A 27,928-nucleotide genomic window follows, 5' to 3' on the forward strand; every position below is an offset into this window, starting at 1 on the left:
GCACTATAGAAATGTAAGCTGTTATTACTCTCATTACTGCTTTCATTCTAGAGTAGGCCTCCACCTTCCTTTTCTCCAGGACATCTCCAGGCTGCTTTTAACTAGACATAGTCTCCACAGCAGGTTCTACCATCTGTATTTATTTATTACAAATCATTCAACTGCTTTCCAAGCCAATAAATTCACAAAAACACAAAACCAAGTATGCCTCTCTAGGGGTGCTGAACAGTGACCAGCTGCAAACCAGTTTGGGCCATGTGTAAAAAATGCCCTTGGAGAACAGGCTCAGGAGCAGCAGAGTAGCTTCCCCCTGACAGGTGTCCAAAGTCAGAGAAGGGGTCACCTGACCTTAAGTCTTGTCTGAGGGACATTTGAGGAAGGTTTCCTGGGGTAATCAAGGATCTAGGCATCATGTCTCAGGAGGCACTTCACTAGGACGTTGTTCATTTTCAGTCCTGAGTGTTTCCATGTATTTCCTCATCTTCTCTGCCATCCAGGAAGGAGGGACAAATGGCTTTAGCTCTTCCATCTTCAGATCTAGGCAGCCCCTGGGGAGGAAATAATTATGAATTGAGAGGGGAAGGGTTGGAAAAGTAAAGACGAGGTATCATGCTTGAAGATGGGATTGGCTACTGGGGACAACAACAGGGGATCCTAAGGCTGATCCTAAGGCTAGGGGTTTCTCACCTGTAGTCATCACTGGCAGCTAGATCTCGAATGTCCTCTTCAATGAGGAGATAGGCCTATAGACACAGAAGAAAGGAGAATGGTCAAAGCTACAAAGGGGTCTTGGACCTCCCTTATTGCTTCCAGGAGAAACTTTAGTTCAGAAGAGCCCAGTCTCAAAAATAGGTAGATTAAGGGGCTGCTAGGTGGTGCAGTGGATAGAGTACCAGCCCTGGAGTCAGGAGTACCTGAGTTCAAATCTGGCCTCAGACACTTAATAATTACCCAGCTCTTGGGCAAGCCACTTAACCCCAATCCCTTGCAAAAAAAAAAAAATCTAAAAAACACCTAACAACAACAACAAAATGAAGAAGGTAGATTGGGGGACAGTCACATGTAAGAGGAATTTGATAATGTCAATATATGTAAGTTACAGGTATGTTTTAGGTTCATTATAAAGAAATAGTTTCCTAACAAATTGTAAATATCTGAAAGTGAAATGGATTTTTTTTAGAAAGTAGCAAGTTTCCAGGTTGACATAGGAAAGCTAAGAGAATTGGGGTATACCCTTTTCAAGTCTTTCCCAATTTAATAGAAACTTCTTTCCTGTCTATAAACATGTCTGCCATCTCTCCAAATCTTAACAAATCCTTATTTGACTCTGCCACTCCGGGCTTGTTTTTTTCCTTTATCTCACAATTAAACTCCTAAGTCAAGTTATCTACACTGGTTGCCTCCATTTCCTCTCCTCTCATTTACTTCTTAAACCCTATGCAATCTGGCTTCTGACTATCAATCAAAAGAAACTACTTTCTCCAAATTTAAATAATCTTTTCATTAAGCCTTTCCTCAGTCCTCATCTATCTTGATCTCTCTGCAACAAGTGACTACTCTCTGTCCTGGATTCTTTCCTTTCTAAATTTTCTTGATACTGTTTCTCCCTGGTTCTTCAACTACCAGTTCAGCTATCCTTCCTTACTCTCCTTTACTGGGTTATCATTATATCTTAGCACTTAACAGTGTGTGTCCCTCAAAGCTCAGTCCTAGACCTTTTTTTATCTCTCTATACTCCAAGTTCTTTCCATGATCTCATCAGTTTCTCTGATCTCAATTATTGTTGTCATGCAGATGACTCTCAGATTTATATATCCAGGTCTAGTATTTTTCTTGAGTTCTTGTCTTAGATATTTGCCACTGGCCTTGCGCATTCATTCAGAATTCAAGATAAAAAAGAAAACTCAGTATTTTCCCCCTCCCAAACCTCCTCTTTCTCACTTCCCTATTTTCCATAAGAGCAACAGCATTCTTCCAATCTCTGAGATTCACAACTTTAGAATCACTCTTCTTCAGATACCATATCCAGTTAGTTGTCTTGTCAGTTCTACTTCCTTGTTTTTCACATTCATTTTTTTTTTTTTAGATTTTTCAAGGCAATGGGGTTAAGTGGCTTGCCCAAGGCCACATGGCTAGGTAATTATTAAGTGTCTGAGGTCAGATTTGAATCCAGGTACTCCTGACTCCAAGGCTGGTGCTCTGTTCACTGCGCCACCTAGCCACCCCTCACATTCATTTTCTTGTCAAAACACCACCCAATTTTGGATCTTCATTGCCTCTCATCTTAAATTACTATAATAGCTTTCTTGTTGGTCTTCTGACAGTCTCTCCTCTCTAAAAGCCATAGTGATACTGCCAAAGCAGTATCTTTCTTGAAGAAGCATTGGTGACTCCTCCTTATCTCAAGGATTAAACATAAACTTCTCCATCCAGCATTCAGAGCCCCTTATGCTCCAGTTCTAGTCTACTTTTCTGCTTTGTTATTCAGTAAAACACCTGATAATCCAGCCAGACTGGACTGTTTGCTGTTCTTCAAAGCTCCAATCTCCATGGCTTTGCACAGATTGTTACCTATCTGTTCCTCCTGAAATGATCCCCCTCTTCTGAGCCCCTCCAACATGCATATCATGTGTTACACCTACTACATGCGGTCTCTTCTATGAGGCCTTGCATCCAGGGCCATCTCCAGTCATTCTGATTCATATCTGGCCACTGGACCCAGATGACTCCAGAGGAGAAAGTGAGGCTAGTGACTCAGCACCCCCCTCCCATTCAAATTCAGTTCACTTGCTTGTCATGGCATCATCTCCTTGATGTCATGGTTTTCTTCTATAACAAAGGACAAACACCATCATCTACATAAATGTTAGCCATTATTATTATTATTATTATTATTATTATTATTATTACTATTCATTTTTATAAGTACATTTTCTTCTCAAAAGAATATAAATTTTTCAATGGCAAAGGTATTTTCATTTTCTGTTTTTGGGGGGTCTTGAACATAGTATTGGGAACTTAGTACTTGTTTAGTAAGTTCTTGTTAATTGACTGAAGTTCTCATTTCTTTAGCACTTTAAAATTTCTTTCTTTTTCTTTTTTTAAAGTTTTTGCAAGGTAATGGGGTTAAGTGGCTTGCCCAAGGCCACATAGCTAGGTAATTATTAAGTGTCTGAGGTCACATTTGAACTCAGGTCCTCCTGACTCCAGGGCCAGTGCTCTACCCACTGCACCACCTAGCCTCCCCTACTTTAAGATTTCTAAAGAATTTTCTTCCTAACTTTATGAGGTAGGTAGTACAAATATCATCCACATTTTACAGTTGAGGGAAACTCAGGCTCCAAGAAGTTAAGCAATTTTTTCAAAGTTACCCAGCTTCAAAGAGCCACAATTCACAAGTGAAATTATACTATTTATACAAGTGGAGAGAGAACTAACTTTAGAGACAGAGGACTTGGATTCAAATCCCATTTCTGAGGATTACTATTTTTGTGCTGTTGTTATCTGTAAAAAGAGAGGATGAGATAAAATCACTCCTCAGATCTATTCTAGCTCTAGATTGTTGACCTCAGGACCTAAAGTCGGGAAGCTGAAGACATGTCTTCTTCAGAATCAGAAGCCCTTCCTTGCCCTTCCCCCCAAAAAACCTGACAAATGAACTTTTTTTTTAGTTTTTTTTTCAAGGCAAATGGGGTTAAGTGGCTTGCCCAAGGCCACACAGCTAGGTAATTAGTAAGTGTCTGAGGCCGGATTCGAACTCAGGTACTCCTGACTCCAGGGCCACCGTGCCACCCAGCTGCCCAACAAATGAACTTTTATTTTGATCCCACAAAACCTGACCCAATTCCAAGAAACGCTTTTTCAGTAGCCTTTGTAGAAGACACTTACCATCTTGCCACCGGTGGCTCTCATGTGGTGCTGTTCTGCCAGCCAGTGTTTGTCCTGGGGATCAGCTGCATACTGTAAAGAAGGAACCACAAGGTGGGAATATCAGCCTGGTCTCACCTTTTCCTGATCTGTATTCCCAAGAGCAAATGGCTTGGGATCTCTTGGAGAAAGAGTCCTGATTTCAGGAAGCAATAGGCAGTTCTTGGGTCTCTCACACATCAAGAGTTCTCATCAACTATTAAGCAGACAGGTCAAATCTAGAAGGGTCTAGGTCACATCTTTCTTCAGCCTTTCTTTACCTTCTCAAAGCACAAAAGGGTTGGGTGAAGTCACAAAGGCTTTTGGGTTGTGTCTTGCTAAGGGTGTGGTAAGCTTCTCAGATGTGGCAGAGCTAGGTAAGTTGAATTGCCATGCTCAAGCATTGTCAAGTACAAATACATTCTAACTATTGACCTTGTATAAAAGAGCTTTACTAAAGTCATTTGTCCACATAAGTTTTAAAATAAATTTAAAGGAAAACAATAAAGGGGGAGGGTTAAAAGGGGATATGCTAGTTTCCTTTCAAGGATAATAAAAATTTATATTTCTATAGTAAGGTTTGATAAGGAAATTGATGCTCAAAAACCATATAATGTGAGAAGTAGGATATGAAATCCTCTCCTAATTCCAAATCTCTCCTTTTAAGCCATCAGCCTGTCTTTGCATCCATTTTTTGTTATGCTTCTATGGAAATAAGTACTCATAAAGTATTGGTGAATGTATCTCCTATGAGGTGATGCTGGTGCCAATCCCATAGCTCTCCAGTTATTTCATCTTTTCCTTAGCCCTTTATAATCCCACCCATGACAAAACCCATTTAGATTAAAGCAAGATAATGAAACTTTTCTAAAAATTATGTCTCCCCCTCCCCCCCTTTGGCAAGGCAATGGGGTCAAGTGGCTTGCCCAAGGTCACACAGCTAGGTATTTATTAAGTGTCTGAGGACATATTTGAACTCAGATCCTCCTGCTTCCAGGGCTGGTACTCTATTCACTGCATCACCTAACTGCCCCATGTTTTCCCTTTGTCCCATATTTCTGATAGGGTCAGATTCTCACCTGAATTCTATCAGAAATGAATTCTAGTTTTCTATCCTGTATATAGAATTGCGGTAGAGGGTAAGGAGGGAGGGGAGAAAAGGTGACAACAATGACAGAGTGATAGAGAATAAGCATTTAACGAAGAGAGACTGAGCAAGGACAAAGCAGAGAAGTGCATGTGCTGTGTATGTGTAACTGAGGCATGTGATGACAAGTTCAGTTGCCCTAGGTCTTCCCATTTTCATAGAAATCCTATCACATCTGATCTGGGACCCTGGAAGTTCAAGTCCAATTTCACACATAAGTAATGCTGAGTGTGGCAGAAGCTTGCCCAAGGTCCCAAGTTCAGGTGGTGGCAGAGCTGGGTGTCTCTTTATTTCCAATTCGGTATTCTCTTCACTTCTAACCTGCATAGCCAAGATAGGGTAGCTATTCCACTGGAGGCTATTCTACCTTTCCTGACAACTGTTTCCTCCTACTCCAGAAGGGAATGCTCCCAGGCTGTAATGAAATTTACCTTAAATAGGTGTGGGTGTTTGATATAGATCCTCCCTCTGGTGCCTCCCATGCCAAGGGCCCTGAAACAATAACAAATGGGAGAAATAGTCAGGGTTTTTTCAGCAAGGTGAAGACAGAAGAACAGAATGTCTTCTTCTAAGAACATGCCAACTGTGGAACCCTTGCACTGCCCCATCCTAGGAATGTCAAAGCCTAACTTCTTACTTGTTGGCTCTAGAGCCCAGCACAAAGGTAGTAGATTCATTCAACCTGGCTGGATCCCACTGTAAAGAGCAGAGAAGAAGGTGAGTATGTTAGGCAGGACAGTTGCCACCTCAATCTTTAATTAATTACAACAGATCTGCAGTTTACTAAAATGCTTTAATTATACTCTTATGAATCAGGAAGGTTTAAGTTTTATCACTGCCCACACCTTATGGATGAAAAAAGCTGCTCAAAAGCAGGGAATGATTTGGTCAGTCTCACAATTAAGAAATGGCAAAGTGGAACCTAGAACTCATGTCTAATGCTCTTTTTACTCAGCCTATGGTGCTTCTTGGATTAATACTTGATGTTTCTAGCTGAAGGTTGTTTTCAAGAAGAGAGATAAGGCAGATCATTATGTTCCACTGAGTGCTGAAATGGATTTTATAAAGAACTCTTCTAATTTATTTTCCTTAGCTTATATCAGAAGAAGTGACATACTGAAAGTCACATAGAACTAAGTGTTGGGATCTGAACATAAGGTCATCTCACTTGAAGTCTAGTGCTCTTTCCATTGAAATGACTGTTACTTTTCAAGCAGTTAATCAACAAATATTTTTTGAGCATTTACTGTGCACTCAACTCTGTAAATGAGAATTCATAAATATATTGATTTCTTGCTTTCAAGGAATTTAAAGTTTCCTTGGAGAAATGAAATGAACACAGTACATTATAAAATAATAACAGGCAGTGTATATAGCTAGTTGCAGAATCCTGGTTTATAGATAAAACATATAGATAACAATCCTCTTCAATAGCAAAGGATATTAATGAAGGTTGGATAGGTAATTCAGATAGGTAGCTAGGGAAAAGGAAGACATTTTGTAGAATGCTTAGAATTCTTTTTTTTTTTTTTTTGCAAGGCAAACGGGGTTAAGTGGCTTGCCTAAGGCCACACAGCTAGGTAATTAATAAGTGTCTGAGACCGGATTTGAACCCAGGTACTCCTGACTCCAGGGCCGGTGCTTTATCCACTATGCCACCTAGCCACCCCTATTTCATGACATTTTAATAACTTCACTAGCAAACTTAGATTTCTTCCAGTCATCAAATAAAGAACACCACTTTAGTATATCCTGATTTGTTGGATTTTCAGTAATAGTGGATTTTTACTCTCTCCACCAGTTTGTAATCAAAGATTGTTATGCCTTGTGACCAAAATGTGATAGTTCCCTTTGCAGAAACTTTCATGTTTGATCCAAATTAAATAAATCTCCTTTGTCTTTTGGATATCAGATATGACTGAAAGCTCAGGATAACCAGATATTTCAGTGCAAAAATTTGTCTTGTTGAAATTTCTCTCATATTTCACTTCATTCTCACTAGGTATCAACTGAATGGGCTCATTATTTGGTTTTGGAGGAAACAGAGCTTTGGTAAGATAAGGGAAATTTTTGTTATTTGTCTTTGAAGAAAGATTTTGTAAATTTTTTAAGATTTTTACGGATAGTCAAATCTTCATTCCTACCTTAGCCATATCATTTTTACTATTGAAAGTATCATTAGTAGTTAAAAATTTGTTAGCATGTGTTTCCAGGCATCAATATCAACAAAATCAATACTAGCATCAATCTCCCAAGGGCTTACAGAAAATCTCTTGACTTTGCAATAGAGGATTTTCCATTTAAAGGGAATCTGATGCAGAAGTAACCACCACTGGGATCAGGTTTTGTTGGCATGAAATTTGTGTTTCTTAGTGATGACAGTTTCAGTACAACTGCCAATCTCCTCTTTCAAAATGTTATTCTTATTATGACTGGTAGTGAAAGAAACATTTTTAAAAAACCTTGGCTTAACTGCCTACTATGTTTCTGAGTCAAGTCATTAAAAGAGCAATAAGGGCTACATCAACATTTGGGTCAAAACTCTCCTATTATTTTTTATAATGTTCTTCCTTAGAGATCTTGGAGTTCCCTTTTTACTGTCATAACAATATTTGTTTCAGGAACTTCATCAGAGTCTGAATGCAGGGTCTGTATCTATGCATCATTTTTATAATTATTTAAAGTTTCTGCTTCTGAAATTGTCTGGGGAGCAGCTAGGTGGCGCAGTGGATGAAGCACCGGCCCTGGAGTCAGGAGTACCTGGGTTCAAATCCGGTCTCAGATACTTAATAATTACCTAGCTGTGTGGCCTTGGGCAAGCTACTTAACCCCACTGCCTAGCTGAAAAAAACCTAAAAGAAAAAAAAAGAAAAGAAATTGTCTGGATAAAATCAGGAGTCTCTCTTGACTAGTTCCATCATATAGTTCAACTTCTAAATTTAATTTTTTGTTATACCAGGAGTACATGGAATTGAACCTTCATCAATTCATCTGTCTAGAAGGGAATCTGTTGCTGGTTTTTCACCCTGAGGAGCAATATGGTTAACTATACCTGAAATTGCAACATTATATCTCATCATGCTGTGTATTTCTTCAACTAATTAATAGGTTGTTGGATAATTTGGATTCCAGAATATTTGTTGCTGTCCACCAGTATCATTACAAGGGGAACTGAAGATAGGTGATTGAAAAATGGTTTGTAACAATCTCCTTGGAGTTTTATATAAGCACATTTCATTGACAATTTTACTGACATGAGCACAGGTCTCCAAAGCCTGGGTCACTTCTCTTGGCGCCTGCCTCTTTGTCCCTAGTCAAGGAGGTTAGTGGAGACAATGGCCTGCCCCTGTGGGACCAGGATATCCCCCGAATTTCCTTTGACAACTCGGCATCTTCCCTGGACTGGAGCTTCCACCTCCTGCTGAGCTCTCTCTCTTTTTACTCCTTTCACATTACAGGGGGAGGTAGGGAAAACACCAGCACTATCACCAAGCTGGGGCCTTCTTTCACCAGACTTGGTGGCTGCAAAGTGTTCTTTTTTTTTTTGGGGGGGGGGGAAGAGTTTTCTTAACAGGGAACCAAATCAGCAACAAGACTTTAAGTACTGGTTCTGACAACTATGTAACCTAAGTCAAATCACTTTTCCTTTCATGGCTTTGCTACCTAACCTACCAAATGGTTACACCAAAATCCCTAACTACATATACCTTGGATTTTTTTCTGAGAAAAGCAATTTGTAGGGTGCTATGGAAATATGAACCATTGATCCATCTAAGAATCCCAGACAGCATAGGAGAAAACAAGATTCCCAACTTTTCTCAACGTATTAGTAGGGCACAAAGTAACTCTTCAAGTTCTTGGGGGCCAAAAACAGGGCCTAATCAGGGTCAACCATCCCTTTCTTAGTCAGATACTATACCTTAGGACCCTCCCTCCGAATTGGTTCACAGGATTTTGGTTTCCACCTGGTGGGGAAAGACAGAAGAATCATCGACTGTTCAGAGAAGTTGCAAGGTCAGTGGGCAAGATTTTAAAACTTCACTTTAGCTCAGAATCATCAGACTAGAAGCTACTGCAATTATATTTCTGTCACTGTCTAGCTGTGTGACTTTAGCTAAATTACTTAACTGCTGTGTACTGCCAGTTTCTCCATCTGTAAAATGAGATATAATCCCTATACAAAATTTAGACTGAACCATAATGGATAATATTGGTATTCAAGTTAAGCATTCATCCTTCTTTTCTTTTAACAAACAGAAAAATATCAAGTTTTCCATGACTTTTCAGGGACTGGGAGATAAGGGCTAATTTTGTATTTAGTGATATTTGTATAATGCATAAAAAAAATTTTATTATTTAAAATGAGAAAACTTTAATAATCTTTGTAGTATTTTCTTTTTTGGGTTGTTGTGAAGAGCCAGGAAGATAAGTTATATAAGCTTACATGAAAAATATAGTGTATTACACATATAAGCCAAGGATGAATATAAATCTCATCTATTGCTCCTCTCCAGCTAATCATAACATTTGGGATATTTACTAGTGTTGTTATTTGAATCTGATTCTACTGTAAGGGGTTACTATTGACAGTTGTTTTTAATATGGCACCTTACAATTTGAAAAGTGCCTTACACCCACAATCTGAATTGATTAGCAAAGCTCCCTCATGAGGCAGGTTAGGCTTCCTTAGTTTTCTGTTTTCCAGAGGAGGAAGTTGAAGGCCTTCTGACTCCAAATCCACTGCTCTTTCAACTCTATAATATGCTATGCACATTTAGACAGTAATATCCCATCTTGTTCCCTAACCTCATCTTCCCTCACACTAGAATCCAACTTGAAAGCCCCCAGACCCCAGTCTCTACTTACACCATGCCTGAAGTTGACCTGTCATTTGAAAGGATGTGTCCTGGAGGTCGCCCCTTCCTCTGCAATAGAAAATATCCTGTTAGAAGGGGATCTTTGGGTCCTGAGTCTGAGTCAGCTGGGATCCCCTCTAGCTGCCATCCTATCCTGGGCTGCCTGGAACCAGTAGAGTTCTTTTTTTGTCGTTTTTAAAAGAAACTAAATAGTATTTGTGAGGGGTTGGGTACGAGTATCAGTGTTGGGAGGAGGATGGTGCCAAAGGATGAGGTTCAGATTCTCTAGGAAGTCCAGTACCTTCCAGTTAGGCTTAACTGAGTTCTTTCTGGTCACCAGGTGGAATAGGGACACAGACAGAAAGACATTCAGACAGACACACATATGTATTTTTTTAACCTTTTTCGGGATAGGGCTCCCTCGATGGGCACATTCCTCATCTGCTTGTCGGCCACGCTAGAAAAGGAGAGACCGAAGTCAGTGGGCCAGTGAAATCTCAGGGATCACTATACTGCCTGACAATGTTGCAGAGGATATTATCTCGAAGGTATAAGTCACAGGTCAGGACCTACTCTTCTAGGAGGAAGATGATGTCTTCCCTAGGCCCTAGAAAGAGACTTGATTGTCTTATGCTACTCAATTCCAAGACCTCAAAAGGGTGGTCAGATTGAAATCCCACCTAGTGTCAGATGCTATCCTTCCCTGAAACCACTCTAATCCATTTATATTCCCAGGACAAAGCAGCTCTGACCTTCATCCCAGGAAGTTCATGAGTCAGTCTGGGTATCACTTTCTCCCCATCCGAAAACAGCAGTTTAGCCTAAGAGGAGATTTAGCAAAGGTTAAAAAAAAAATCTAGCAAGTGAGTGGTAGGGGAGGGGGGAAGTATGCTCCATTTATACTAATTCTTTAGCACCTGTGTTCTAGCACTCATCTCTTTGGAACTCTCTATTTCAAGTGCTGAATACTTCAATCTAGAGAATCTAGGTAATGCTTTGATTCCTATTAATAACAATACTGGGCTTAAAGTAGGCATATTCTCTGAAGAGCATGCATGCAGGGATTTATAGACTTGACTTCATGGAAATGGGAGGGAACTACAGTCCCTATGAAATGCAGCATAAAAGGTTCCTAGATCAGGGACAGGAGATCTGAGTTCTAGTTTTCTCTTCATTATTAATAATAATAGTATACATTCTTACAATACCTTACTATTTATAAAATATTTTCCTCATAACAACCTTGTGAAGTAGATAGCTCAAGTATTATTACTTTCCTTTGAGAGATGAGAAAACTTAACAGAGAAGTTAAATGATGTGTCCATTGTCACACAATGAGTAGAATAAATGTCAGAACTAAATTCTTGTTTTTGTTTTTATTGTTTTTTAGGTTTTTTGCAAGACAGTGGGGTTAAGTGGCTTGCCCAAGGCCACACAGCTAAGTAATTAAGTCCAAGGAGGGATCTGAACTCAGGTACTCCTGACTCCAGGGCTGGTGCTCTATCCACTGAGCTACCTAGCTGCCCCAGAACTAGAATTCTTTAATCAAGTCCCTGATTCTAAGTCTAATCTCTCTATTGTCAAGCTGTGTATTAAAGTGTTCTAAAAAAAACAAAGATTCTCATTTCCAACATACATAAGGTATAGATTCAAATTTATAGCAACAAAAGCTATTCCCCAATAGATAAATGATCAAAGGATATGACCAGGCAGTTTTCAAAGGGGAAAAATACAAGCTATCAACTACCATATTTTAAAAATATTGCAAAATTCAAAAAATAGATACATGACAAATGTTACAAGTACTGCAAGAAAATTAGGCACAAATTAGTCCAGTCAAAGTCACTAGACTGTAATTACCCTCTGCTTAAGCAATATAACTATTAGGCCAACATCCCAAAGAGATCAAAGAAAGAGGGAAAGTACATATTTTTGAATACATGTACAAAAATATTTAAGTCAGCTCTTTTTGTTGTGACAGAGCACTGCAAATTAATTGAAGTTAAGTACCTAGATGGTTGCTTCAGAATATATAAACTATTAGTTCCAGATCTTAGTACCAGTTTTGACAGGCATCATCAGAAAGTTCTCAGATAATGAACTTTCGATAGTCAGAAAGACCCTAGACAACTTTGGTTTCAGATTGTATACTCCCCATCTGCTTAAGGCTCCTACCTGTTCCAGACAACTGCGGCAGGCTTCCTGGATCAGTTGCTCTGCATCAACATCTTCCCCAACATTATCTCTGACATTAAATGCTGCTTTCTGAAAGAACTAGGGAGAAGACCAGAGAAAAAGTCAAAGACTTTGCCATCACAACTTGTCTACTCTGTGGTTTATCATCAATCAGGGCAACAACAGTAAATGATGGCTGGGAAGGGTGAGGAGTCACCAGAAGAGATTTGCTCTTAAATGATGTCAAACTGAAATTGGGATCTTTCAAATTTCTTTTCAAAAAGTTTTTTCAACTTTAAGCACTGTGTGATTTTATTAGTGACCTCATTTTGACTTATACATTGGCAACTGGGAACATTCAGGCTATGCACAGTAGAGAAAAAAACAAGATGTTTCACTACTTTTGTTTACTCTTCAGAAGAAGCAGTACAAGGATACTCTCAAGGTCTCTCTGAAGAACTCTGGTAGATTATAAGATATGGGAGACACTGGTAAAGGACTGCCCAGCATGGTGTGCCCACATCCAATAAGGCACTAAGCACAAAGCAAAAGGATTCTTCAAATTTTCATAGACATTTTAAAGTGATTATTATAATCTACTGTATTAGGCATTATGAATATAGAGATAAAAAATGACACACTCCTTGCCTTTAAGGAGCTTACCTTCTATTGGAAAGCTGAGTGGGAGGACATGACAGAGAAAGAGAGAGAAATTTAATACTAGGTAGTATATAATGAGGATTAAAAAAGATACAAAGTATTCTTAGAAAAATATCAGCAGGGACTTTCAGCTCCAACTCAAGAAGGTTTTATGGAAGAGGTGGCACCTGACCTGACTGTGAAGGAAGAGGAAGATTGTAAAAGGATATATTGCACTGAAGGCATAAGTAATGATCAATCTCCCAAGTGGGATGTGGAGAACCTCTGCTGCAAGGAAAAGCAGCTCTCCCTGTGACTTCAGGCTTCCTCTCTCTCACTTCACTTGTCCTTTGAGGGTAGAGAAGTGACAGCCTTCACTCAATTATGAACATTCTCACTCCTGGTTAAACCTTTCCTATCCCAGAGACTTTGAATTCCTGTAGAACATCATCCAAACCTCATTCCACAGTCCTATCCCTTGAGTCCTCATTCTTATCTTTCTCACTCCAAAGTTTCATCCCAACGCCGTCCAGCCCTTCCTAAGCAACAATCTTTTCATCACGTTAAATCTTTTCCTCTCCCACTGCATACATCAGAAGTTCTTCCTGAAACCTGGCTCCTCCTTGATGACACACTCTTTCCAGTACTGACTATGTCTTGACTCACACTTGACTCACTAGTAGAGGAGGGAGATTTGGGATACTCCTCACTTCCCTTGTCATTGTCAGGTTCTCCCCATATCTCTGTCACTCTGTTTGACATCTATGCTACTCACCCAATCAAGATTCTGGTAGCCACTGTCCTTCAGACCAACCCTTTCATTGCCCCCCCCCATCCTTTCCTTCCTCAATGAGTTTGGTATTTAGCTTATGATTTTTCTCTCCTACCCATCTCCTGCCCTCAAACTGGGAAACCTAGACATACATGTGGATTCTCTCTCATATAACCTAGCACTGAGTTCTTCAACCTATTTACCTCCCATGAACTACTCCTTCACCTAATTTCCACAATATACAAACAATATGCACAATCAGTCATATCCTTGGTCTCTTGCCATCATCCACATATGTATTGCCATTATGTTCCATAACTGAAATATTTTTACCCTGTCATAATCTATTGACTTTTCATCTCTCTCTGTCTTTCTTTACAAACGCACTACTTTTTGTCTGCACTGTGACCTAGAATTCCTTTAACCCCTTCAATTCTCTCCTCTGCCTTCTCCCCTGCATTAGCTACTCTCTCCTCTTGACTCTTTGGTGAACCAATTAAACTCTACACCAGCTTCCCCTCTTGAATATCTATCTCCTTTTCATAAGGCCAATGCTGCTGAAAATCACAGGACCATTCTGCTTGGGTCCTTTACAAATTTATGTTACACAACATCACCTTGGCCTTCAATACTGCTAGATAAGCCTTTTATATACCTCCCTTATCAACTCAGTATCCCACTCCCCGCAGTGGGTCTTCCAAATATTTTTCAAACCTCCTATGGCTTCCCCCTTCCCACTCTCTCAGCAGAGAACCTTGCCTTAAATATTTCATAGAAAAAAAACTGAGACCATTTGCAGAGAATTTCCTATTCTCCCCTTTTTCTAATCTTCCATCACTCAGATGCCTTCTGCCACTTTCTCTTCCTTTATCAGTTCCACAAAGTGAAATTACTTTACTCCTTAATCAAAGACAAACTGTTCGGCTCATTCAAGCAATCCCATTCCAACCCCTCTACTCCAACAGACTGTGGCCCTTCCTCACTCACTTATTTTTAACCTCTCTTTACTAGCTCTACTGCCTACAAACATGTTCATGTCTACCCCATCCTCAAAAAACATTCCCACTAACTTCTGCTCTTTGTAGCTAAACTCCTCTACAATAGGTATCTCCATTTTCTCTCTAATCATTCTCTTGTTAACCCTTTTCAATGTGACTTCCAACTATTATTCCACTGAAATTGCTCCCTCCAAAGTTATTAATGATCTTTTAGTTGCCAAATCCAATGGCCTTTTCTCAATTCTCATTCTTAGTGATCTCTATGGACACTGATGATTATTCTCTTCACCTTCAGATTCTCTTCTAAGTTGTTTTTTTTTAAAGATTTTTTGCAAGGCAATGGGGTTAAGTGGTTTGCCCAAGGCCACACAGCTAGGTAAGTGTCTGAGGCTGGAATTGAACTCAGGTCCTCCTGATTCCAGGTCCGGTGCTCTATCCACTGTGCCACCTAGCTGCCCCCTTTCTAAGTTTTCTGCACACTACTCTCTCCTGGTTCTTCTTCTACCTGTCTGCTTCTTCTCAGTCTTTTTTGCAGGATTCTACTCTAGATCATACCTTCTAACTCTAGTTGGCCCTCAGTATACTGTTCTGAGTCCTCTAAATCCAACCTCATTACTTCACATGGTGACTCATCAACTCCCATGGATTTAATTATCATCTTTATGCTCATAATTCTCAAATCTACCCCTCCATGCATCTTCAACTGTCTTACATTTGAAGTGGATGTTCATTAGAGATCTCAAAAGTCAATATATCCAAAATGCAACTTGCTATCTTTCCCCCCCCAAACTCTCCCTAATTCCTACCTTCTCTGTCACTGAGAAGATTCCACCATCTTTTCAGTCCATGGAGCTCACAATCTGGGAGTTGCCCTGGACTCATTATCTTCCCATTTACTACCAAGATGAGGCCTTTCACAATATCTAATTGTTACCTGGTATTCCAGACCAGTTTAATCATCTCTCTACCCTTATAGTTTTAATATTTGTCATGCCAGTATGAGTAAAAGGTCTGACAAGGTTCTTTCCATATCTATATTTCAGTAAGAGGGAGAATGATTCCCTTAGTATAAAATTACAAATGTGATTATAAATAGGATGATGTTCTGTATTAACAAAGACTTGAATAAACTTTACCTGAACCCATGAACTCCCTTGAAAACAGTGAGTTACAGCAGAATTAAAAAAATAATAGGTGAGGGGTACAGGGTTAGGGAGAGGTGGTTAACTGGTGCTCTGACAAAACAATATTGTCAATTGGAAATTGACAATTCCTGAATTGGAAATTCAAGTCTATAATTTGTTTTGTGATTTTGGGTTTCTTGTTGTCAAGTACTGGGGATTGCAGGAGAAATGAGTTCATTTGTAATCAGGCTTAAAACTGTCCAAGCAAGGATTGTGAGATTGGTTGGTTTGACTACAAAAGTGTTTTACCTGAAGTATAGATTTGATTAGGTCACTACCCTACTTAATAATCTCTAGTGTCTTCCTATTATATCCCAAAGCAAATATAAAATGCTGTTTGGTATTCAAAGACCTTCATAACCTAGCCCTTCCTATTTACCAGTCTTCTTATACTTTACTCCCCACATATTTTTCCTTCCAGTGAAACTGACCTCCAAGCTCTTCTATGGACAGCTCAGGGCACTTTCTTTGACTGTCCCTCATGCTTGGAAGGCTCTCCTTCATTTCCGCTTACTGGCCTCCTTGGTTTCCTTTAAGTTTCAAATAAAATACCACTTCTATGGGAAGCCTTCCCAATCCCTCTTAATTGTAGTGCTTACTGTCTTTCTATTAATTATTTCCTACTTAAATAAAGCTTGCTTTGTATACTTGTTTACATATGGTCTCCATTGATTTTAAGTTCTTCGGATATAAAATAAAAAGTACTTTTTAAAAAATTTTCTTTTATTTCCTGTTCATTTGTTTTGCATTCTCCTTTTTAATTTTCAATATTGGCATAACAAATACTGGAGATGGCGGCTAGGTAGCAAGTGGATAGAGCACCTGCCCTGGAGTCAGGAGTACCTGGGTTCAAATCCGGTCTCAAATACTTGATAATTACCTAGCTGTGTGGCCTTGGGCAAGCCACTAACTCCATTTGCCTAGCAAAAAAAAAAAATGCTGGAGGGAATGTGAAGAAATAGAGACGAGAATGCATTGTTGATGGAGCTGTGAACTTGTCCAACCATTCTGGAAAACAATTTGGAATACCCAAAGGCTTTTGATACAGAGAAACCACTTCTACATCTGTGCCCTAAAGCAATCAAAGGGAAAAAGACCCTTTTATATTTATAAGAGCTCCTTTTGTTATGATAAAGAAATGGAAGGGAAGTCCACTAATTGAGGAATGGCCGAACAAGTTGTCTTAAAATATGATTGTGATGGAGTACTACTGTGTTATAAGAAAGGAAGAAGGGGAGAGTTGACTTTAGCTACTTTGATTATACAATCATCCATGATTCCAAAAATCTTATGATGAAAAATGCATTTCTACCTCCAGTGAACTCTGAATACACACACAAACACACACACACACACACACACACACACACACACAATAAAGTATATATTTTTTGGTTTATTTTTCTTGCCTTTTTAATTTTGTAAAATGGCTAATGTGTTTGCTAAAATTTTATTTAAAAACTTTGCATTAATATTCATTAGGGAGATTGGCCTATAATTTTGGTTCTTCTTGTTTGGGTATCAGCACTATATTGGTATCACAAAAGGCATTAAAGTGGCTAATGTGAAAATATGGTTTACATTACTTCATATGAATAATCGATATAATATTTCTTGCCTTCTCAATGGGTGGTGGAGGCAGTGGAGGGAGAGAATTTGTAAATGAAAACTAAAAAAACAAGAGAAGGTGTGCGGTGGTATCTGACAGATGTCTTCAAATGCCTAAGAGACTGTCAGGGGAAAAGGAAACTGCCATTTCTCATAGCTCTAAATGTAGAACTAGAATCAGTGCTTGGAAGTAATAGGAAGGTGGTTTTTTGCCAAATATGGTATAGACCTGTAACACAGAAATCATTATTTTCAGCCCGAAACAAACATCTCTTTCAAATCCCTTTTTTTGTTGAGGGTATCATCATCCTTCCGGTCACCTGGGTTTAAAACCTTGGAGTCATCCTTGGTTCTTCATTCTCCTTCACTTTACAGATCCAATCAATTGCCAAATCTTGCCAGCTGTACCTCTGCATCCATTGCTTTCTCATTACTCTTATGGTCAACACCCTAGTTCAAGTTTCTATTACCTCTCACTTGGACTATTGCAAAAACCTAATTGTCCTTTCTGCTTCAATCTCTCTCCTCCTGAATCCATCATCCACAGAACTACTGAAGTGATTTTTCCTAAAGCACAGTTATGAACTATCAGGGGGTTCAGTAAACTCTAGTAGCTAAAAACAAACTCCTCTAATTTTTTAAAACCCTCACAACTTGTCACCAATGTACCTTTCTAGTCACAATATATACTATTCCATTTTTACAGACACCATAATATGGATTTAGATCTAAAGTAAAACAATATTTCCCAAGAACTATAAAAAATTGGAGATGACTGTCTTGAAAGGAGTGGGTTCCTCTTTAGGTTTTTTTTTTTGGAAGGCAATGGGGTTAAGTGGCTTGCCCAAGGCCACACAGCTAGGTAATTAGTAAGTGTCTGAGGCTGGATCCACACTCAAGTACTCCTGAATCCAGGGCCGGTGCTCTAACCACTGTGCCACCTAGCCACTCCTAAGTGGGTTCCTCTTTGATGGAGACCTTAAGCAAGAGCTATGGATTAAATTCTTTCTCAGGGAAAGACTAGACTAGACAGCCTGAGTTCCCTTCAAATCTGAGTTTCATTATCCTCTAAAATCAGATTCTCTGATACTAAGTTCTAGATAGATAATACAGCTATGGAATTCACTACCACAAAAAGTCTTCCAGAAAGAAAATATACAGGACTTATACAGGTGAAGCAATGACAGAGCCTATCATAAATAGCTGTGCAATAGCCTTCAAAGAATCTAAGAGTTGAAAAGGACCTCTGATTGCATCTAATGTAACCTGTTCATGAACCAGAATCTTCACTATAAAAGGACAGTGGTCACTCAGACCTCTCTTGAAGATTTCCAGTGACATGGATCTCATTACCTATCTTCCAAGGGAGTTTATTCCACTGCTGAGATAGCTCTAATTATTATGAAGTTTTTTCTTATACTGATCCCAAAACTGCTTTTGCAATTTCTTCCTGGTGTTTTTAGTTCTGCCATCTGGTTTAATCAGAACATTTCTAATTTCTCTCCTACATGCCAGTTCTTCAAATGATAAAAGACACATCTCTATCTATCTATCTATCTATCTATCTATCTATCTATCTATCTATCTATCTATCTATCTATCTATCTTCCTTCCTACCTATTTATCTAGCTACTTCAAAAGATCTCTCTTCTCTTCAAGCTAAAAACCTGCACTCTTCAAACTATTCTTTAATGGTACAGTCCCCAATCCCTTTGGAGAAGGAAACTGCAAAACACTCCAGTATGCCAAGAAAATCCCAAATGGTGTCACATAGAATCAGGAACAACTAAAATGAATGAAAAACAACACCCCAGTTCCTTTACCATATTGATGGCCCTCATTTGGATATGTTCCAATTTGTCAGTATCCTCCCTTAAAAAGTAACCCACCTGGAACTGAATGTAGTGCTCCACATATCATCTAGGAAGGGCATGAGATATCACCTTCATTTTCGATACCCTTTAAGATTGATATCAGAGGGGTGGCTAGGTGGTGCAGTGGATAGAGTACTGGCCCTGGAGTCAGGAGTACCTGAGCTCAAATCCGGCCTCAGACACTTAATAATTACCTAGCCGTGTGGCTTAGGCAAGCCACTTAACCCCACTGCCTTGCAAAAGAACTAAAAAAAAAAACCAAAAAAAACAACTAAAAAAAAAGATTGATATCAGAGAAGATAACCAAACCTTCCCATGGCTATTAGCTTTTAGGTTTGGGTTGTTTTTTTTAATATATTTTTTTTTTTGCAAGGCAATGGGGTTAAGTGGCTTGCCCAAGGCCACAAGGCTAGGTAATTATTAAGTGTCTGAGGCCGGATTTGAGCTCAGGTACTCCTGATTCCAGGGCCAGTGCTCTATACACTGTGCCACCTAGCCACCCCTTCCCATGGCTATTAGTAAGGAACAATAGATGGACTGTGAATTTGACCCAATGTGAGAGAGTGCTTTTATTCCCATTAAATATTTTCTGATAATCGCTTACTGGGAATGCTGATAGAGAAGAGCATCTGACATTTATGAACTGTATTAGGTGGATTTGGGGGAAGGGGTCCCAAGGGGACTCCAGATTCTGTGATTGTGATGAAGAAAATTAGATCCAAGCAAATAGGATGGGTCTATTTAGGTCTTCCCTGCTTATTTTCTCTCCTACATCACTTACCTTCATGTACTTGTTGAAGACTGTCTGAATCTCTTCATTGATGCTGGGTTGTAGGACAGCTCGAAGCAGGTCCATAGAGATGGCAGGGTCTGTGAAGCTGCATTTCAAAAAGGGGGAGGGGAATGGTTCCAAATGCTTGACTCATCTTTGTCCTACTTTTACTTTGGTTTTCCTTCCACTAAACAGTATCTAAATAAATACCTAATCCTAAAGGAAGGAGGGCTTATCAACTTCCAAAACTGTCATTCAAAAAGTTAATAAACATTTAAGGCACTACAAATTTAAGAGACAGTCCTTGCTCTGAAAGGGAATATAATCTTGGCTTGGAAGATTTAAAAAAAAAACCCCAACAGGCATTATAACAGCCTGGGGCATATATATCCCTAGCAACATTAATCGGGATCAGTCTTGGGAGGGAGCTGGTACTGGAATAGAAATAAACTAGGCCTTAAAGCCCGCAGACTTATGGCTCTTATGTCTTCCAGACCCAAAGAAACCCAAATACACAGGTGAAGTTCTGAAGACTGGTCAATCATTTCCACATATACTTGGCAGAGTCTGGGGATTCATGCCAAGGTGAAGGACTTTGATATGGGGAAGATTATGAAGGACTTCGCTAACTCACTAGCCATCAACGAACCCCTGCTTATCTTATAATCTTCCAGTTTTTGGAACATTGGGGAGTGGGGGGGGGGGGAAGAACATGTTAAGAGTAGAAAACCCTTATGAGTCATCTAATGCCCTTAGAGGTCATCCTCACACTACAGAGGAAGAAATAGAGTTCTAGCTAAGGGAAGTGGCTTGTCCAAGGCCGGAGGCTTGAGAACTGTAATGTATCTTATAAACCGACTAGTCCGAAGCCTTTCTTTTATACAGGGGAAAAATCTGGGGTCCAGAGAGGAAAAGTGCCTTTTTCAAGGGCACACGCAGTATGTCATTTAGAGTTAGAAGGGTACTTTGGGGGGTCCCAAAGGGTTTCATCTCACAATTTTAGGAGTGGGTCTCCTCAGCTAAATCTGCGCCCCCTCTCTCCATCGCGCTGGCAGCTAGGGCGCCCCCCTGCCTTCCCTCCCCCTTCCTCCCCGGCGGTGGGGGCCCCGGGCCCGCAGGCTCACCTCGTAGTCATCTGGGAGCGGCGGCCCCTGCGCTGCACCTGGCGGTGTTTGATCATGATGTTCCAGGGGTTCTGCGGGGACCAAGGCGCCCGTCAGCCCCGGAGGGGCCCCCTCCGCGCCGGCCTCCCGTGGCAGCCCAGCTCCCCGCCACGGCCTTGCCCCGGCGCCCCCCCTCTCACCGTGACCACCAGCTGCCCCGCCGAGCCCTCATCCCCGGGCTCGGGGCCGCCCCGCTCCGCTCCGCTGGGGCCCCGCGGCTGCTCCGGATCCCGAGTGGCCCCCATGGTGCCTCCCTCCCGCGCCCCGCCGGGCCGCCGCCGCCGCCCCAGCCGCCGGCCCCGACGCAGCCGGTGGTCCGGCCCAGCCCCTCAACCACCGCCCGGAAACCAGTCCGGCAACGTCACTGCGCCGCGCCGCGCCACCCCGGAAGAGCGACGCGGGAGGCGGTGGGGTCGCCATGGGAACCGAGGAGGGCGCGCCTCTGCCGGGAGCTGCAGCCCTCGGAGCCAGAGGAAGGGGGAGGAGCCGGCCGGCCCTTCCGCGGAGGGCGGGGCCGGGGGAAGCCCCACCCCGGGCTGCGGGACACGTGACCCTGAATGTGACCCTAAATCCCCGGGGCAGGCGCGTCTCTCGGAGCCGGCTTAGCGGCGGTCTGCTGAGTCCGGCTTAGGGGTGGAGGACAAAGCCCGGCTTCTGGGCTGCCCTCCGTCACCTCCAGCAGGGCCTTTCCCTTTGGGACTGAATGATTTTTTTTTTCAGGTTTTTGCTAGGCAATGGGGTTAAGTGGCTCGCCCAAGGCCACACAGCTGGGTCATTATTAAGTGTCCTGACTCCAGGGCCCGTGCCCCATCCACCGCGCCCTCCAGTAATTCGTGCTTCACGATGACCTTCGCTGGATTTGCTCCTTGGCAGGCCGGCTGCTCTGGCTCCCCAGTGGCCCCCTCCTACAGCTGCAATCTGATCGTTGGTTCCAGGGCTCAGACTGGAACCCGAAGGAGACTGCTCAAGATACCAGTGATTTGGGGGGCGACTGGGAAGGCTGACAGGACCAGCTGTTTAATGCATATTTTAGAAGCCCAGTGCAGCATTTCAGGAGCTTGTAGACAAATCCCAGAGACTCAGATTGGTTAACAGGGCAGAAGAGGTTTCACTGCTCATAGAAGGGTTCAACCTCTGAGGAGTTGCGTCTAGAGCCGATGCTGACTTTTCTATTGAAGGAGGAGAAAGATTCCTTCAAGCCCTGGATTTTTACTCAAGTTTTCCACTTGGTATCCTGAGTTCACTTTTCCAGAAAACCCAATTAGCTCTAAAATGCCACCAGCAAGGCTGCAGAGTGACTATGGGTTTCTTTCCTTCCTTCCTTCCTTCCTTCCTTCCTTCCTTCCTTCCTTCCTTCCTTCCTTCCTTCCTCCCTTCCTTTCTTCTTTCTTTCATCACCTGCTTTATTCACTGTAGTTCACAGTTTTAGGAATAACTAATCTATCAGATATTAGGTAAGATTTATGGTGTTGTTGTTGCAATTGTGTCCAACTCTTTGTGATTCCATTGGGGATTTTCTTGGCAAAGATAGTATTGTGGTTTACTATTTCCTTCTTCAGATGTTTTTATAAATGAGAAAATTGAGGCAAACAGTGTAAAATGACTTGCCTAGAGTCACATAGCAGTAAATGTCTGAAGTTGCATTTTAATTCAGGTCTTCATGACTCCAAGGGCTGGATGCTCTATCCTCTGAGCTAACTGACTAAATGTAGTAGCTAGACATAAACATTAGAAACTCCTAATCTTCCATAGACAGACAGAAAATTCCTATATAGTATTATAAATAAAGACCTAAAAATATACTGAAGAACTGAACAAATTATACTGAATCTGGAGAAACTGCATTATAGTTTCTTAGAATCATAAAACATTGGGTAAAACATTTTTAAGAGCTGTTGGCATTGGAATCCTTAGAACTTAAGTTGTGTGAAACAAAAAAATCCTTGTAAATAGAAATCCAGTAGAAGAAATCAAAATCATCCTGGAACAGGATAAAGTACATATCCTTCTGATCACATGTCTTCTCTTAGAATTGTAAAAAATGACCTTTTTAGTGACCCTCCAGAATATATATTTTCCATTTTTATTCAACTATAATTTATATTTATTCATTATTCATTTATATTTAATCAACTATACCTACCTGTACAACAGTCCCCAGAACACTAAATTAAAAAGGTAAGAACAAGTGAGCAAGTTGTCCTGGGGCCATTTCTATCAGAATGAGAAAAGGGTAAGATGATAATATTAACTGACCTCATATAGTATTTTATAGATTTCAGAGTGCTTCATACAAATTATTCCATTTGATGCTCATGACTCTTGAGGTAGCTATTACAGGTAACATCCCCATTTTACAGATAAGGTTTAATACTTTGAAAATTAAAGCAACTTATCTATACTCTTGCAGTTGCCCTAGGCAAGATTCAAAACTGGGTGCTACCAACTCTAAGGCCATTTCTCATGCAGGGTAAGCAACCATTATAGGAAGAAATGGATAGAGGGCACTTGCTTCATTGAACCTAGGCTTTGCTCAGGATGTCAGCTTCCTGAGGAGTCATGTTCTCAGAAATTACTCAGCAAGAGCTGAGGTCTAGAGTAAACCCTTGACCCAGTGTCAATCCCTTATCAACTTATTTTTTCAGTCTCTTGGAAGGAAGTTAAGATTGAAGCAGCCACTCTTTGAAGCATGCTCAAGTTTTTAAAGGAAAAAAATCTCTTATGGAAAACACTTGTAGTATGGAATCTTAGAGATTATCTAGTCAAAATCTCTTAATTTTTACAAATAAGGAAACTGCCTAACATTTTTTTGTAATGATGTTCAAATAAACAATCAGTGATACTATTGTTTTTAGGGAATTCTCTAATGGACTGGGTTGTTAAGACTACAAGCCCCAAGTTATCAAACCTCAAGGGACTCAAAGTAAGGCAAAGCAGGACCAAAGCCTGGCAGGGGCAGGTCCTGACCCCGTCACAAAGCCCTATTTCAGGAACTAAAGCCCAAGAATTGACGGAATCAAGGAAAATATATTAAAATGTTTGAAAATCTAGACATTCCTTCAGATGGAGAAAATGACTACAACTACAAGCAGAGATTCAAAAGAAAAACTATGATAAGGACCACATGAAAATCCAGAAATGAAGTAAGAGTTAAAAAATGCAATAAAATAATTAGGAGAATAAGTAGCTTGGAAGAGAATGATAAATCCTACCTATGAGATAGAATCTTTAAACTAGAGTAGCTCTAAATATAAACCATTGAAGAAACAATATAAAAACAATATAAAAGATTGTAAAAATATAAAAAAATTAACATATAAAACATGATCTGAAAATCAGGTAAAAGAGATAATTTAAGAATCTTAAAACCATTATTACAAAGCAAAAGCCCTGGATATTCTATTTCAAGAAGTCATAAAAATTTACACATGGCCAAAGTAAAGATAAAATTTACTTGTGAGAGAATGCTTTGGGTTTGGTTTTCACAGATCTGTACCAGAACTGAATTTTTTATTTGATGAGAGGATGCTATCAGAATTTCACAAGTAACTGTCAGAACAGTACATCAGAAAGGCAGGGGTCTCTGGGTGATTGATTAGACTGAAGCACAAGCCTACATGCAAGAAAGTGAAGTAAGAGAAAAGGAAAGATAAAATAACCCCAACCAATCACGGAAATGGAAAAAATCTGATATCCCAACTTGAAGAAAACTGTAGAGATTAGACCATGACCAGCTCAAACTGATCAGGGGTTGACCTAGGGTCGACCTTGCACAAGTATGCTTGCTTAATAAACTCCATGCATATTAATTTACACACCCCCTTGTGAAGACTGAGGCTCATCAGCATAACATTTGTCTCATGACCAGGGAGGGAAGACAATTTAAGTAGTGATATGGGGTGGGTATATTGATTAGATTGTACCCCTGATGATTGGGATTAATGCCTAGCTGGGAAGGGAAGGGAAAATCTTTCCAAACCATATATAAGATTGGACATTGTTACAATTAGGGGCTCTCCTCTTTAAGGGGAGTGTCTTTTTCCTGCAGAAAATGTTAATCTTTCTGTCGCTCCAGGCTAAGTTTCATTATTAGAAGCTTCCACTTTGGAAAAAAGGGGGTTATGATTGATCCTTGATCACCACCTGTAAGAATCCCCAAACGGAAAAGTTGCAGGAATATCATAGCTAAAATCCAAACTCTTTCATCAAAGAAAAAAATACATGCATCCAGAAAGAAGTTTAAGTAAAGAATTACAGGCACACAGGATACAATCTGGCAGCTTCTGTAAATGAGGATCACACAGGACCTGGCAATTTCTACTTAAAAGTAGAAGAGAGTTTGGAATACAATTTTCTAAAAAAGCAAAAATCAATTTACAATCAAGAATTAACTTCTTGTCATATGTTAGTGACTTTTCTCTCTCTAATGTTATCTTCCATTTGGATCTGATTCTTCTCTCACAATATGTTCAATATTGATCCACGTTTAACCTGATATAAAAATAGAATATATCAGATTGCCTTCTGTCAGGAGGTGGGGGAGGGAAGGGAGGATGGAGAAAAATTGTAAAATTGAAAACCTTGCAAAAAAAAAAGATTGGTAAAAACTATCATTGCATATTGTTGGAAAAACAAAATATTTAAATTAAAAAAATTAATATTTTGCAAAACACTATAGTCCCATAAGGGGGAAAATTTTTTTTAATGGAATAGAAGATATTTAAACATTTCTGATTAAAAGAACCAGAGCTGAATAGCAACATTGAAATAGCAAGAATCAAGAAGAAATCCAGAAAGGTAAAGTCTATTTGTGCAATTGAAAGGAGCTCCATGATTTCTTCTTATTGAGGTATGTGAGAAGGGTGTATAAATATGGAGGAAGGAGTCAGGAAGAGGGCATTCTCATCTGAAGCAAAAGAGGGTTGACTCACCACGAACAGAGATTAGTTAGAAACTCACACAACACAACAGGGAAATATATAAGAATGAACTTATATATTAAAAGATAGGATATTGCAAGGGAAGGAATAATTACAAGTAAAATAAATATCTTCATCCCAAAGGAGAATTAAAAAGGAAAGCAAAGATCTAGAATCTTAAGATGGGAAAGGGGGGGGGTGTTACTTTAGTATTTCCTCTTAGAGAGTATGACAAACTGTACTATATGAATGTAATAGAATATTATGCCATAAGAAATGACAAAAGAAATGAATTTAGAGAATTCTGGTTAGAAAGAGCTGATGAATTATGAAATGAGCAGGACCAGGAAAAGGATCTACACAATGAGAACAACATTGCAAAGAAAAATATAGTTGAAAGACTGAAGAACCTTGATCAATGCAATGGTCATTCTTATCTCCAGAGAAGCTATGATGAGGGGGTGGCTAGGTGGCACAGTGGCACGGTGGATAAAGCACTGGCCCTGGAGTCAGGAGTGCCTGAATTCAAATCCGACCAAAGACACTTAATAATTACCTAGCCGTGTGGCTTTGGGCAAGCCACTTAACCCCATTTGCCTTGCAAAAACCTAACCCCCCCCAAAAAAACCAGAGAATGCTATCCAACTCCTGGGAGAGAATTGCTGGTTACATAGTACAGTAATATTCTTTTTTGGATGTGACCACTATGTAGATGCATTTTTCTTCTTTTTTCTTTTTTAAAATTTTGTTAATATTTTATTTATTTTCCAATTATATTCAATAGTAGTTTCTATCATTTTCTGTAAAGTTTTGAATTTTACAGTTTTTCCCCCACCCTCCCTTCCCTCCCCTCCCTCCCCCATCCCTTCAGAGAAGGCAGTCTGATAATGTTTCCATGCTAGACATTGTAAATGCATTTTTTTTTAGGTTTTTGAAAGGCAAATGGGGTTAAGTGGTTTACCCAAGGCCACACAGTTAGGTAAATATTAAGTGTCTGAGGTCGGATTTTAACTCAGCTACGCCTGACTCCAGGGCTGGTGCCCTATCCACCCCAAAATGCATTTTTCTTGATTTATTTTTGTTACAAAGGTTTTTTTTTGTCTCATCAGCTTTGAATTGGAAAAGAAAGAACTTGAAGGGAAGGAAGGTTAAGCAATAATGTTGCCTAAATAAGAGGACCGACCATTTGAAAATTTTTAAAAATGTGCAGAAGGAAGTTCAGATGGAAGTACAAACAAGAAGTTTTGATTTATTACCATGTCTTGTCATTTCTATCTCCACAATATACATCCTTCTCTCCATTGCAATAATCTTCTGGTTCATCTCCTAGTCTGGAACATCTTGCTCTGCACCATCCTTCAATCAGCTACGGAACCGATCTTTTCTTTTGTTTTGTTTTGCAAGGCAATGGGATTAACTTGCCCAAGGTCACAGGTAGATATTTACAAAGTGTTTGTTGGCATAATCTACAACTTTTTATATTTGTTCTGGTTGAATTTGATATTATTATAGAAAGTTTCTATATGATGAAGTATTTGGACCTTAGAGCTAGGAAGATCTAGGTTTAAATTTTGTCTTCCTACTCTAGCTGAATCAACCTGGACAACTCTTCTTAACTTGCATTGGTAGAGTTTCCTCAACTGGGATTTTTTTTTTTTTGGTATCATTGGAATCACAGGTCTGGTTCCTTTCCCTAATTATCTTCTCATGAACTTTTTTTTTCTCAAGGAGCTTATATTTTATTTTATTTTTTAATTTATTTTTATTAAAGATGTTGAGTTTTACAGTTTTCCCCCAATCTTACTTCCTTCCCCCAACCCCCCCACAGAAAGCAATCTGTCAGTCTTTACTTTGTTTCCATATTGTACCTTGATCCAAATTGAGTGTGATGAAAGAGAAATCATATCCTTAAAGA

The 27,928-nt window shown here is 39.9% G+C and overlaps 1 protein-coding gene and 1 pseudogene across 1 annotated transcript; both read right to left on the reverse strand.

The window, feature by feature from the left end:
- Positions 1-124: 124 nt before the first annotated feature.
- DNTTIP1 (deoxynucleotidyltransferase terminal interacting protein 1) lies at positions 125-21,438 on the reverse strand. Its single transcript, XM_074211231.1, has 13 exons — positions 21,235-21,438; positions 21,056-21,126; positions 19,941-20,037; positions 12,085-12,183; positions 10,662-10,730; positions 10,310-10,366; positions 9,920-9,978; positions 8,973-9,018; positions 5,691-5,749; positions 5,485-5,545; positions 3,889-3,960; positions 688-743; positions 125-548 (listed from the first exon to the last, which is right to left on the reverse strand). Exons 1-13 carry the CDS (start codon positions 21,337-21,339, stop codon positions 410-412), a joined length of 990 nt encoding a protein of 329 aa, XP_074067332.1. The 5' UTR covers positions 21,340-21,438; the 3' UTR covers positions 125-409.
- On the reverse strand, positions 5,756-7,819 carry LOC141505566 (ewing's tumor-associated antigen 1 homolog; annotated as a pseudogene).
- Positions 21,439-27,928: the final 6,490 nt, after the last annotated feature.

This window comes from Macrotis lagotis, chromosome 1 (assembly GCF_037893015.1).
Source record: "Macrotis lagotis isolate mMagLag1 chromosome 1, bilby.v1.9.chrom.fasta, whole genome shotgun sequence".
Taxonomy (NCBI): domain Eukaryota; kingdom Metazoa; phylum Chordata; class Mammalia; order Peramelemorphia; family Peramelidae; genus Macrotis; species Macrotis lagotis.

What these genes read in the sequence shown, in the direction of transcription:
- DNTTIP1 (XM_074211231.1), bottom strand. Translation starts at nt 21,339, where the DNA reads ATGGGGGCCACTCGGGATCCGGAGCAGCCGCGGGGCCCCAGCGGAGCG. An exon ending in CGGGGCAGCTGGTGGTCACG is followed by an intron (nt 21,127 to 21,234) that starts GTGAGAGGGGGG and finishes TGGTCCCCGCAG; the next exon opens with AACCCCTGGAACATCATGAT. An exon ending in GAGCCACCGGTGGCAAGATG is followed by an intron (nt 744 to 3,888) that starts GTAAGTGTCTTC and finishes CTGTGTCTATAG; the next exon opens with GCCTATCTCCTCATTGAAGA.